Source organism: Ictalurus furcatus, chromosome 6 (genome assembly GCF_023375685.1).
Source record: "Ictalurus furcatus strain D&B chromosome 6, Billie_1.0, whole genome shotgun sequence".
In the NCBI taxonomy this organism is placed as follows: Eukaryota; Metazoa; Chordata; class Actinopteri; order Siluriformes; family Ictaluridae; genus Ictalurus; species Ictalurus furcatus.
The window spans coordinates 3,246,584-3,261,161 of record NC_071260.1 but is presented as its reverse complement, the minus strand read 5'-3'; the positions used below and the strand labels follow the sequence as shown (position 1 = coordinate 3,261,161).

Genomic DNA, 14,578 nt, shown 5'->3' with positions numbered 1-14,578 from the left:
ATGGTTTTAAACTCTCTGCTTGACATGAGTAAATTCATACTAATTAACTTGATCTTCCTTGCATTAGATCATCATTTTTGCCTTCCTGCTGTAGTCACACTTATGCGTTAATCACCATCTGGATGACTGCTGCGTTTCTGACACTAAAAAAACCTTCCCACCGTCCCAGATTTCTATCTAATTAGTGGAATCCACCTCCTTATCCACCCAACTCTAGAGATTCTCACTCACATTATCAGCACACATTTCTCTTCTAAGTTTTTCTGTCAAATTTATTTTCAATTTGGACTGCAGGCTTATTGGAATTAGGCCTCATTTAGGTTACGTTGTGTATAAATCTTTATGTAGGTAACTCAGTAACCGTGAGTTATCATGCAGAAGACTTACATTTAGCGACGCCCACAAAACTCCATAAAAGGCAAAGCTCACAGAGAGCTGAAGATGACAAAATGGTGACTAAATGGTGAAAGTGCGCCTCCTTTATGTGGGGTATGCTAAATCTAAATCTTCTGTAATGCAGCTTAGGCGTTGTCCTAATGGCCCTTTTAAAGGGTGCCATTACTTTTGTAATAATTGAATGACTAGTCTGATTTTTCTTTTATGTATTGATTTGTTTTGGATTGCTTTCTTTCAAGACAGTAACATGAAATAAGAGTTAATAATTTATATGTATATATAGTTTCATTTATACTATTTGAAACAGTTCCATCGAGGTTCAGATTATAGTAGGTTCCTCTCCTTCTATGTAAATTTAAACAAACTCTGGAAATCTTATAGGATACAATTGTTTCCCAAACGAAGTAGATTTTCCTGAATGCCACATTTCTTGAGGAGTAAATAATTAACGAATAAATGATTTCTTATCAGGTTTGATAAATGAGTTGGACTTCTGTGCCTTAATTCCATTAAAGAGCGTTTACATCCTGACTCTGAGGGCTTCTGGGCTGTGGTTGCCATGCCAACCTCCTCTCCATGTCTCCCGGCTTGTCTTCCAAAATGTCACTCTGATTTTGTCGTGTTGTTATGCGGGTGTTCTTTTAGATGCTGCTGGCTTTTTTTAGCTATAAATGTCGATTCGAATCTCGAGCTAGAAATGATCATTTAATTATATTTTGAACGCTAACCGACCGGTCACTTGGATGGACCTGGGTTAAGATAAGGATAAATAAGACACCTGTGATATTAATGTGCTCCTTGGAGGAAAACAGATCTCCTAAACTAACTTGAAAACCTTTTCTGAGTTCCTTCTCTGATACCTGAAACTTGTGGAAAAAAGTGTGAAAGAGCTTTTTGTTCACTGGTTTTCGTGTTCAGCTCTGGAAGTCAGGAGAGTGTAAGCCAGTGTGGATATTCAGTGTCTTGGCACCTGAAACTGGGCCAGTGCACCATCCTGACAGGTTTACACACCCTGTCGCACCTGGAGGACGTGTCAGCGGAGTGGGAGGTGCCGCTGGGGGTCAGCGTGTCCACCAGAGGGCACTGTTCAGGAAAGAGGAAAAGCTACACAAAATACACTCGCCATGATTCAGTAGGAGTGAAAGTATTTAGGATTACTGTGACTCTGAAGGCTTACAAATGCATTAAAAGTGACCTGGATATTTAACCTGTAAGAGAGAAGCGAGGAAAGAGAAGAAAATAACTACGTTCACGTTTACAAGCTCAGATTGGTCCATCTTTACGGTTCACATTCAGGTTTGCAATTGATCAGAACCTGGGTTTAACCTGGGTCTGGAACAGTTTTTACCCCACCTCTGAGTGCATCTTAAATGCCTGAATATTATACCGATTATTCCTGTCTATTTCAAGTCTTTACTACAGTGCTGTTGGATTCTCAATTCTGATTGGTCAGAGGCAGCAATGAAAAGCGCAGGTTTGTGTTTATACGCTCTTTCTAATACGTTATTGTTTTTATAGTAACAAATGAATTAGGATTTGTATGGCGAACGCCACAGATCATTTAATCCAAATTATATACGGATGACATGTAACACTTAAGCTTTAAGTTTAGGTTAATTCACAAAAATACTCTGCTCTCATGGATGTTGGACTATATTCAAAAAAATATATCTTTGGCAAATATAGATGTGCAACAATTATTGGCCATTATAGTATGAATTCATATGAGAAAAATATATTTGAAGTACACCTGGGTGACTAGGAACAGGAAATTGTTCAACCATGACTTCCTGTTTCACAGGGGTATAAATATGAGGTAACACATGTAAGTTAATAAGATCGTTCTCAGTTCAAAACCGTCCAGGCTCAAAAATACAGACATATCAATATTTCCAAATTTCAACCACTCTTTGGATTCACCTTTTGGAGTTTGAAATATCGACATCTCTGTATATCAGTATGTCGGGCAAGATTCGAACACCATCATAATTAGAATTTCCAGATTCCAAAGGATAATCCTGAGTAAACGGGAAAGGAAAGAGGCATGCACAAAAGCCTAACCAGATACAAAGATACAAAGACAAACAAGATACATGTGCACGATAACCGATGAAAAGTCTGGAGAATTTGGGGGAGGGTGCCCTCTGGTGGTATGGCGGTCCCTTTCAGATATGAAGTGATAGAAAAGGAGCAATTCTGAACAGTAGTTCGAAATCAAGTGTTCTCCATTAGTGTTTTATACCTCATTTAGATTTACATTTACGGCATTATCGATACTTACGAGTACTTTACGTACTTTAAGTACTTTACTTAATCAATCAAAATGGAAGTCTAGAAGGCCGTGCGTTATTTATTTATTGATTGATAAAAAAGATACCGAAAGTTATTTTTTTGAGATCACAACATATTTTTTCTTATGTTGAAATGCAGTACTGAATGGATATATAGATGAATGGATGAATGTATTTTATTGATCCTGAAGGGAAAATTTGTGAAACATATACACGCAAGACCTTTCAGGACTTCCGTACGTCCCTCGATTGCTCCGATTCTCGTATAAGTAGCCAATCTAGCCCAACATATTAACATCACAGCTATGAAACAAGCACAATTAAGGATGAAATCTGATTTGTGCTTCTACAACCTTGTAAAGTGAATGTAGTCAGAGAGAGAGCGAGAGAGCAATGGGGGGAGGTGGTTCAGTGAGGTCCTACTGTATTTTACAGATTGTTTAATATCAGGAGTGCTATCATTTAGATTTATGTTGGCCTTGTGATAAAAGTGTCCATATTAAATAAGCAGATTTATTACCCACAATGCACGGCACCCTTCACATCTCTGTCAATGTTATTCTAATGAAGCAGCACGGATGGATTCAGGTTTTCAGTGATGGAGGAGTACTTCGCTACAGCGTACTGTCCTCAGACAAGCTCTTCACTAGAGCCTCCGTTTGAGATCGATTGTTTGAGACGTCCATGTTTTAGGCGAAGGAACCTTTGGAGGGTGTCGTTTAGAGGTGAAAGAAAAGCCGAAACATGGACCGTGCAGCGTGTGTCAGACGTTCATGAAGTTAAAGTAATTTAATTATGACCAGAGAGACCTGTACATTGCAGCACATCAGATTTATTATGTTTTTTTTTTGTTTTTTTTTCATTGCCTAGTTATGACCTGTTCTATGGTATGAGTCCTGAAAGAGTCTTAAAAACAGAGAGGATGCGTCCGAAAAACAAACCTTGATTTACAAATGCGGTAAAACACCGTGCATTAGATCGTACAATAAAACACCATGGTTATAACTCTATATATTATAAATAAATATATTACTTTTATATACTTTTTTTCCCCCAAAGAGTTTACATTACATTTCATGGAGCATGGATTGTTTCATTGTTGTTGTTTTTTTAAATTATTATTATTATTATTATTATTATTATTATGATTAATAGCAGGGATGGTCTGATCTTCACGATCCTACACTGAATGAATCTGAAGGTCCACCAGGAACCTTTTATTACCTGTAATAGGTAATTAACACAGAACAGTCTATAACTTCAACAAGAACCGCATGGTATAACGATAACGAAGGCTCGTTAACGGCAAAAGACGAGCATTTCCAGTAAACACATTCATTCACCTGTAATCGGACAGGAAGTGCAGCCATGAGCGCGTGCAGACCTCAGAGTGAGTGAACGAGTGAGTCGGAGGAAAGACAGGATGATGCTTCCAGCAGAGAGAAAAAAGAAAGGGAGAGACAGATCTGTTCTTTTTTGTTTACAGTGGAAGGTTTTAAGATGAAAGGAAAGCTCTCTGGCCAGAAGGACAAAGGGGAAGGACACACACACACACACACACAGACATTCAGAGTAAGGTTATTCAAGATTATACCATACCTCCAAGGTTGCCAGATTTTTCTTGAGTAAAATCCCCAAGATGGGGTTTTTTCACTAGCATCAAGACCACCACCTTTAAACATAAGCACTTGCCTTTAAGCCTGCTATAATCAGGGATAGAAAATGCAGACTGAAGCTAATTATTTGTTTCTTTGCTGTCAAATGTATTATGATGTTTAATACAGTATGATGAATCACACTACATTACATTACATTAGAGCATTTGGCAGACGGCAAATCCGTTATCCAGAGCGACTTACGATTATCTCATTTTTATAAAACCGAGCAGTTGAGGGCCTTGCTGAAGGGTCCAACAGTGGCAGCTTGGCAGCACTGAGATTTGAACTCACGACCTTCCGATCAGAAGCCCGACGTCTTAACCGCCGAGCTTCCACCTCCCGAGGGCGGCACAGTGGGAAGCATTGCCGCCTCATGTTTCCAGCGTCCTTGGTTTGAACCTGATATCAAATCACTGTTTGACCTCATGGGTTTCCTCCGGGATCTCTGGTTTCCTTCCACTGTCCACAAACATGCAGATTAGCTAAACTAAATAGCCCAGAGGTGAGGATGTGTCCGCATGGTGTCCTTTGATGGATTGGCATCCCATTCAAGATGAATTCTCCTGCCCTGTACCCAGTGTTACTGGGTTTTGCTCTGACTCGACTGCGACTCTGACCAAAGCGCTTACTGAAGATAAGTGAATGGAAAATAATTAGTCAGGAGCATTTGTTTTTTTAACTTGAGGGGTGCCAAAAAGTCTGGAGCGTGATCGTATGGGGAGTCAGTGATTTTCGGGTACGGATGTAACAGTATGTTGTAGGTTCAGATGTCGGTGCTGAGTCTTGGGCTCGGGCTTTCTAGCAGTCAGGCTGTGGGCAGGTGGGAGTGATAAACTATTGCTGACACTGTCGCGGCTCCTAACGATCGTCTCGAGCCGCACCGATGAGGCGTGGGAAAAGAAGGAAAAAACATCTCATCTTTACGATCAGGATCTGAGCGCCTCCTGATGTGATGCACAGAGATGAAAGCCCGCGTTCCTTTGTTCATTTCTCCGTTCCTGTCTTCACTGGCATGGCTTAGAGAAGCGCTGAGCTCAGCGATTTGCTGACGACCGTTTCCTTACGATGCTGGAATCGGTGTGAAAGGACTCGGCGGGAATCCTCCCAAACTCTGGCGCATTCGAGAAAGCGCTGATTCGGCTCGAAATCCCCGCGATCATGCCGAGAATCCCAGAAGTCCGATAAGTCATGCGCTGAGCTCCTCACACACACACACACACACACACACACACACACATTGATTTTAGCTGAGTGCTAAAAATGCACTGCTATGTTAAACATATCAGGAGTGTGTAGTAAAGAGTGGAAAGGAAAAACTTAAACGAAACAGTGATTCGATCTCTCTTTCATGCTTTTTTCGCATTTTCCGAGCAGAGACGACCGTCAGTTATAGTAAACCAACTCGAGTTTGTAGTTTTTCATCAGTTAATCGTGCAAGTGAGAAGCGCTACTGGGACGAGATGTGTTTTAGGACACATTAATATCCAAATTATTCAAATAAGGACGTGCTGTAACAGTCATTACAATGTACCGTATAAAACATATCGTTGCAGCTAGCTAGCTAGCTAGCTAGATTTGAAAACAAATTAGCAGCACTGAAGCAAATTAGCCCGCTATCAACAACTTCTGCATCAGGGAAACAATTAGCATATGGGCAGGTCTCATTAGTTGATGGCTGAACAATGAATACAAGTCAACGTATTTATTAATGCTTATTAACGGTGCAGTGTTAATTGTGTTCATGACAAGAATGATCACACATCCATGTATACGTAGAACCTTTTTAGATCTTTGAGCCCAAAAATTTTTTATATATATATATATATATATATATATATATATATATATATATATATATATATATATATATATATATAAAACAAAGTGACTGAGGAAATGTAGTGTTTTGTTCTTTGGTCTAAGCAGGTCAAAATGCTAGCACATGCTTTTTAACATTGTGGGCGTGAAACTTGCTAGCTTGTTATCTGCCGTGGTTATAGGACACTTCACATAAAGGTCATCAGTTGTTTTTTTGTTTTTTTTAAATCTTATCAGTGGCTGACCCTTTAGTTTAATATATGCTAGTTGAATGGGCTTTAGAACGAGGATGTAATTAGCAAGCTAATAGGACACCTTTTCTCTGCTAAGTTGCACATTAACTAGCAACGTACGGGGCGGCTGTGGCTCAGTTGTTAGAGCAGGCTCTAAACTTATCGTAGGGTTGGCGGTTCGATTCCCGGCACGCGTGACTCCACATGCCGAAGTGTCCTTGGGCAAGACACAAGTTGCTCCCGGTGGCAATTTAGCGCCTTGCCTGGCAGCTCTGCTACCACTGGTGTGTGTGTGAGTGTGTGTGTGTGAATGGGTGAACGAGACACAGTGTAAAGCGCTTTGGATAAAAGCGATATATAAGTGCGCCATTTACCAATGTAATGTTGGCTATTAGGGGTTTTTCGAAACGAAATGAGATGGCAATTAGCGCGTTTTAGAAAACAAAGTGAGACGCTGAATAGTTGCTAAGAGATGAATATGAAGCACTGGGATTGTTCCCTCTCTCTCAGCATGGGCGCCTCACTCTCTCATTTAGCACAGATCAGATCTGACACTTGATCATTGTATTGTATTAGCACACCGCCATCTAAATCACCCCCAGCAACTCCTCTGCTCTCTGCTTGATTGGATTTTTCTTCAGAGTTTCAGCTCCAACCTCAGATGGTAAATCTTCCCACATGTAAAGGCATCATATTTCAGCTAAGAACATTTCCTTCTCTGTCTTTCAGCAGTAAGGCGAAATCTTTTCCCATCCGCCGGTTCTGATGGCAGACGGTCGGCAGCCTGAGGACAGCGCCTCCCAGTGGGCATCGCCAGGTACCCAGGACCCCTCCAGTCCCGTGGGAGAGAATGGTTTCCCGTACAGGACGTGCCAGCCTGGTGCTGCGCACGCCGCCACCGCTGCTTCCTACGCCAAAGAGAACGGCTTTAACGGAGACCTGCCCTCGGGCCATGAAGTTACTGCAGGTAGGAACATGAAACTGAGAACACCAGTCATGGTCTACATGCTAGACATGGGTTCTTTAAGGGATCAGTGGACGGGAAAGAGTTCCTGAAGGGGTTCCACGTCCCTCACCTCTAAGGGTTCCTCTAGAGAGACACTCCATTTCCCTTTAGGGCGCCAGATACAGTCACCTCCGAAATTATTGGAACGGCAAGGCCAATTCATTTACACCATGGACATTTGGGTTCGAGATCAAAAGATGGAGAATAGAGTTTATGGTTTCAGCTTTTATTTCTTGGTATTTACATCTAGAGGTGTTAAACAGCATAAAACATAGAACCTTTTGTATCAGACCACACAATTTTTAGGTGAGCAAAAGTATAGGAACAGATAGGTTTTGAAGTAAATAACACTTCATTTGTGGTTGCACATCCCTTGCTTGCAATAACTGCATCAGACCTATGACTCACCGACATGTGACGCTTTCCCAGGTTTTTACCAGTACTTCCTGTTGATTGTCCTTAGTCTAATACAGAAACTCTCACTGGCCCTTGAAATATAGCTCTGTCACAATTCTACATTTTCTTCACTTTATGTTGTTGCACTACAAGCAATTCTCTAATATTTTCGGTTAGATTTGTTACATGATCAGACTGAATTCATTCTTCTTCTTTTTTTTTTTTTTTACTCTAATAGCTAACTAATTCACCTTTTTTTTTTTTTTTTTTTGCTGGTATCGGCCCAATCTCGAGCCTGAGTATCGGATTGGTGCCATCTTTACTAAAATATACACTAACACCGTTCTCTGTCTGAGGAGGAAGATACAGATCTCGCACTTCAGCAGAAATCGGAGGTAAGAGCGAGAGATTGCAGGGATGTGGAACAAAAGGCTGCACTGACTGCAGGGGATTGGGTGCCATGGCAACTCTCAGAAGCAAGTACTAACGCCAGGAGCTTGGGTTAGAGAAAAAAAGGCACACGCTTGAAAATATGTACGAAAAATACGCACTGTTTCCGGTCCTGTCGCTCGATCTGAGCGAGAACAAAACAGAATCTAAGTCAGAACAGAACAGAACAGGAAATAGTGCCCATATTTAGCACCTGGATGATGAATCTACTGGGATCAGATTCTCAGTGTTATACACTATACTACTGAAACAGTATACTAATACTATTACCTCACACACACACGCACACACTTTATTACGAACACCAATTCACTCATGCAATGTATCGGCATGATTTTATGTATTGCTCTGCTGACATGATCGACTGCATGAATCAGCAACTGTACAGGTGTTCCTAATAAAGTGGCCATTGAGTGTATACATTATGCACTATACACACACGTGCATTATGCACATATACACTATACACACACATGTGTACATCACTGACTGACTGGCACACACAAACACACACACACACACACACACACACACACACACACACGCACACGCAGGCCACGCCCAGTTGTCCTTTTTTCCCTTTTCTTTCATTTCTTTCTTTCTTTTGTCTTTTTGGCCCCTGTCTTTCTTTTACTTTCTCTTTTACTCGCTCATTTCCGTTCTTTCTTTCTTCCGTTCTTTCTCTCCTCTTTCTGATACATACCTCACAGGCCGACTTTCTCTTTCATCTTTCGTACTATAAAGCCGTGTGTCTGTGTGGCGGTTTGTTGTGGTGATGTTTTGCTGAGAGAGAGCGTTAGAGCGGCTGTTCACATTCAGTGTCGTGACTTGAGGAGGAGTGCGGAGTGGGTGATGTGGGAAGCGGCGAGAGGGAAAAAAGACAGTAAGGGAGGGGAAATGATAAAGGGGAGAGCGATGAGAGGAAAGAGACTGAAGATTAAGAGAGAAGGACGCAAAGAAGAGGAGAAAAAGGTTGAAGACTCTCAGGCATCGGTCAGAGGAGTACAAGGATGTGGGAGGCAAGGTGTGATCTACAAAAGCACTTTTGGATGTGTGTGTGTGTGTGTGTGTGTGTGTGCAGACTCTAGAGGACTCTCTGAACTCCACTATACATTTTGCATGCTGTTAATAATGTGTATCCCTCCTTTCATCGGTCCATCCTGATCAATCATTCTTGCTGATGCTCTTTATCCCCCGGTCCCTGAGTCTCTCCAACCTTCTCTGTTTTTCTCTGCTTTTCTTTCTCATCCCCCTCCCCCCATCTTCCTTTTCTTTCCCTGATAACTGTGTTTATAGCACCTTAGCACCTTTCATATACAAAAAAAAGCAAGAAAATTCTTTCTCAACAGTAAAATAATATTTAAACAAAGACAGAAACAGAATTAGCTGTCTAACAACAACAACAACAACAACAACAATAAAGTCAAGGACTAGAACTTGTAGATACAGAGGCCACATCTCCTTCACTGAACCTGCGGGTACATCGGCCATGCCTCCTTCACTGGGACTAATATTAATAGGCCCCACCTCCTTCCCTGGAACTGACAGGTGCACCGGACATGTCTCCTTCACTTGGGCTGATAGATATATAAGGCACACCTTCACTGGGACTGGCAGATAAAGAGGCCACACCTCCTTAACTGGAACTGACACATCAACAGGCACTATAAGCCACACCTATTTCACAGAAATTGACAGATACACAGGCCACACCTCCTTCACTGGAATTGACAAATACACAAGTTACACTTCCTTCACTTGGGCTGACAGATATATAAGCCACGCCTCCTTCACTGGGACTGACGGATGCAGAGACCACACCTCCTTCACTGGAACTTACACTATGACTGATTTGTAACGGCGAATCTTCACGCCCTTACTTCTCTGACTTAATTATTAATCCCATCACATCTCTATACCAGCGAGCGTTCCCTGTCCGTGTGCGGCGCGGCATCAATCATGAGCCTGTCACTAAAACCATGAAACCCCATCGACCTGTTCCTCTCACAAACATGCGAAATTAATGAGCTTGCTTTGCTCGTGTAATTTAGTCATCATGTGTTTCTGTGGCCTGAGGGTATCTTCCTGCCTCTGCTGTACCTGGTGTAACGTTCACGCTAGAGCTTTAGCATTCCTGCAGAGTTGTCAGGAAAGACCTTGAACTGGAGCACAAAGCCAGAGATCAGTGGAGCTTTGAGTGAGCGTGAGTGTGTTTTACAGAGCCAGGAGCTGTATAGTTATAATCTTTCCAAACACCACAGAGACTTTTAAACCAACTCTGGCTTTCTGGTGTCGCTCTATGACATTAAAAGCGAGAGAGGAAGTGATTTGGAAAGAAACAAGGTGGAGTGGTAGAGATTTATGTTCTAGTTGGCTCCGTTTCTAGCCTTTCCACTTTCCAAAACGACCCAGGGCGCTCTACGTCTTTAAATTTGCAACCTCGCGCTCTTGACCATCGTGCCTGTCCGAGCTTACCCACCATGTTTAACATCTCAATCCATATGCGTCATGTAACTGGCCATGAGACATTTTTTTCTTTCTGTCTTTTCTCTCCAGAGTTTTGATTAGACATTCACAAAAACAACCCTGACTTTGACTTTGCGTCTTGTCCCTCGATATAGAAATTCCCGTCTTAAATCTTGTGATGGAGAGACGAAGCGTCAGCAAGTGTCGAAGCTGTTCAGAAGCCGGTGTTGAAAGATGGTTCATTACTAACGGACTAACGATAACTCTAACGGGCAAAAACAGTATACGCCTGCAATTGTCACTGATGTAATCACGTCTGTAAGATTCGACTCTCCAGAGATACTTAAGACTACGTGACTTCACTTGGACGACGATGGTGGTTTGTTTAAATGGGCAACGAATGAGGCGTCCACCTATGATGTATAAATAAGTAGTACGCTCTTCCTGACAAAAAAAAAAAAGGGTACAAAACTGCTTGTATTCGGGGTGATGGCTTCAACGTACACCTTTTATATACCGAGTAAGGTAAACAGTGCACATTAAAGGGACTTTTAAAAAGACTTAAGGTAAGATTTGTGAAAATAGGTCTCGAACGGGTTAAATGAATGGAGTTGAATAGGAATTAAATGCTTTTTTTTTTTTTTTTTTAAATCACTGAGCCCGCCCTCATGTTTTCCAACCATGCACATAAACCTCGGCCCACAAAACTTATAGGGGCGCAACTAGAGTTGATATTATTAGCAAAGAACTGTCATAACATTCGACTTCTTGAAAACCAACATATAAACATGCAAAATTCTTTGAAGGGGAAATTTGAATGGGGGGGCGGGGTCTATAAAATGACCGACAAGAGGCCAACCCAAATTCAAACAGACATTGTGGGCCAGAGGGCAGGTTTCCAAATGGAGTGTTTTACCATCTGTGTAATACACTTGTTCTGTGAAAATGCCTTTTTTATTTATTTATTTATTTAGTTAGTTAGTTAGTTAGTTATAATGGACTATATTCACGTTTCCAGCTGAAGGTACAAAAGACAAGGGCAACAAGGAAATGTACAGTCTAGTACTGTTTTTTTCTTTTGAGAGTGTATGTCCTGTTCACCTTGTACATTCGATAAATATAAATAACTAAGTTTCTGATTCAGAGAGAGAGAGAGAGAGAGAGAGAGAGAGAGGTAGTGTTGGATAGCAGAGCCTGCGGTAACTGTTGATTTGAAGTGCGGTGATTATATCGGAACGTCTCACGTCTTTTGAGCACCAGCCGGATCGACCTTCTGCATCCCGCTGTGAAAATTTATCGCCGTCTGAGGAGCTGCGATTCTCTCTGACTTTCCAAGACATTCTCAAAGACTTTCTCGGCCCGTGATGTCATCCTGCGGACCACGGGCGATCTGTGCGTACGGAAAATGCAAGAAAGCACTCGATGACACTGCATGCTCGTGTCGTTGCTCTGTAGGATTGCTGGTTCGAGAGACAGCTCTCGGGATCAAGCAGAAGTCGTTATGATGGAGGGTGTGTGTGTGTGTGTGTGTGTGTGTGTGTGTTGTTTTTTTTTTTTAGTACGGCAGAGAATATAAGCCTGTAATAAAGTTAATGATAGAGGATGTTTCTCAGGCTGCACACGACATGAGTCAAGAGCGCGCACACACCCACACACGCTCTGTTGGCCAAGGCGTGCTCAGAGCGTGAGCTCGTCCCGGGCCTAGGCGGCACGTTGCCGTGGCAACAGCTCCGCTCTTGTGTGCCGGGTGTAGTAGCCGTATCCCCCCACCTCGTCGGCTTTTTGTTTTTTTTGGGGGGTTCTTCAGACCTCGTACATGCACCGGCGTGCCTCAGTAGCTTCTCTTCTGGGTAAGTCAGTAGATTTGACACAGTCGGGGGGTCTTTTATACGAATCTGGTGGTATTCTGTCTTTTATCTGGCGTGAGGGTCGCATTATAACAGATGGTACGTTACTCTATTTCTAGTCAGGAGAGCATGAGTAAAGTGAGTCTTTGTGCTTAATGGTGATGTATTAGGCATGGTTAATGCACTAGAACTTTGTTTCATATCATGTGGACTGGTTATGAATTTCTTCAGAACGTGTCGGAATGATGTAACGCTCGCCGCCCTGATGGACGAGGGTTCTTTTGTTTTGTCGTATTTATAAAGCTATTACGAAAAAGCAGCTGATACATCTTGCTTTATATATATTCTGTGTGTGTGTGTGTATGTGTATATATATATATGTGTGTGTGTGTGTGTGTGTGTGTGTGTGTGTGTGTATGTATGTGTGTGTGTGTTATTAAGATAAGACTTGATCCATAAAGGAGGTGACCTCATGCAGATTATTTGTGTGTATGTGTGAGAGTGTATGAAGAGTATCTGATTAGTATTCTGAACGTATCTCAGCCAGACGGGACCGTTTTGCTTGGAGGGGGGAGGGGGGGAGGGGGGATGGACCGCGGGGAGGGGGTTGTACTCGGACACGTCTGGACCAATGCGGCCGCCTGTCTGCCAGACACAAATTGGACAAAATGGAGGACTTGGATCAACAAAAGAAACAATGATTTGTAAAGACAGAGAGAACAAACCGGAATACTCAGTGAAATGTTCATGTTTAAATTGCACTGGGGGGGAAAAAAAATTAAAAATGCTGCGTTAATAAAGCATTCGACAAAGGCACTGATGAGCTGTCACATGTGCCCAGACGTCTGTGGGCAGACGCCGATAGTTACGTTGATGTAGGGTCGGGTTCATCCGCCCACGCCTTAACCTCGCTTAGAATATCCCGGCTGCTCACGTTATTAAAAATATAAAGGAGTAAAAACGGAAGGGAACGGGGTACGATTTTTCCCCCTTTTGCACAAACATATTCAAATGTATTCATTCAGCTAAGATGTTTAGTTTCCAGAAGATTCTTCTGACATTTCTCACACAGTTTCTTTCCATAAACGTATCTATTAACGTCATCGTGTTTTCTTAGGAACGTTTGTGTCCTAGCACGGTTTATGAGGATCCGTATCAGAGTGTTTAGGAAGAATTCAAATCCAAGCACCACAAACCCGCTGTTGGATCGCTGAAACACGACTCCAACCCCTACATTCACACTAGCGAGCTTGTGAGCTAGCGTATGGGCGTGGCCTGTCTAGCTTCTTTTTTTTTTTTTGCTTCCTATGAGAAACAGTACTACGTACAATATATGTAACGTCTAAAGCGAACTAATTAAAGACAAATCAAAGTACAGTCTAGTCAGTGTGAAATTTGGTTGTTTGATATACATGTTATGTGCTTGGATTCGTATAATCGTTATTGGTAGATTAAACTGTAATAGCTACGTACGCTCACTAGAGGCGCCAACGATCTGTGCTACTTCCTTCCAAGCTTTATTTTTCTTCGTGTCTGTTTTACACATATACATATGAGAGATGTATATGGCAGGATAAGATGAAACCAGGGTTATATGGGTTTTTTTTTTCTTTCCATTTTAGTAAATGGGAATTAATTGTTCTGTAGGTAAAAGTTGTGAGTGGAGGAACTGAAGAAACATCGGACCACAGGAATGGTCAGAGGAATCGTTCTAGCAAATTGTTTGAATTTGTCACGCTGTATTGGCATTCCTACTTTGCAAAGAATGAGAAAATGTCAGTTCAGATTGTTGTTTTAACCGTTAAATCGTAAGTCGCTTCGGATGAAAGTGTAAATCGCGACCTTGGTATCGAACGTCTCTGGCATTTTGGTCAAAAATTTGTAAACCTTATGAACGTAATATGTGGGAGAGTTTCGCAATACAGTTTTGCATTAAAACGGTAAAATTGTTTGATGATACTTTTTCCATCCATCCATTTAACATACCACTTATCCTACTCTAGGTCACGGGGGGCCT

The 14,578-nt window shown here is 41.9% G+C and overlaps 1 protein-coding gene across 4 annotated transcripts in view; it reads left to right on the top strand.

The window, feature by feature from the left end:
* map2 (microtubule-associated protein 2) overlaps positions 1-14,578 on the top strand; it is a 133,058-nt gene that overhangs the window by 77,931 nt on the left and 40,549 nt on the right. For 3 of the 4 annotated variants that reach the window (XM_053626229.1, XM_053626228.1, XM_053626231.1), the window contains one exon: positions 7,126-7,363. In XM_053626229.1, coding sequence (XP_053482204.1) covers positions 7,162-7,363 — 202 coding nt within the window. In that variant the 5' untranslated portion in view covers positions 7,126-7,161. The remainder of the gene's footprint in view (positions 1-7,125; positions 7,364-14,578) is intronic. The other variant, XM_053626230.1, reaches the window with a different exon arrangement.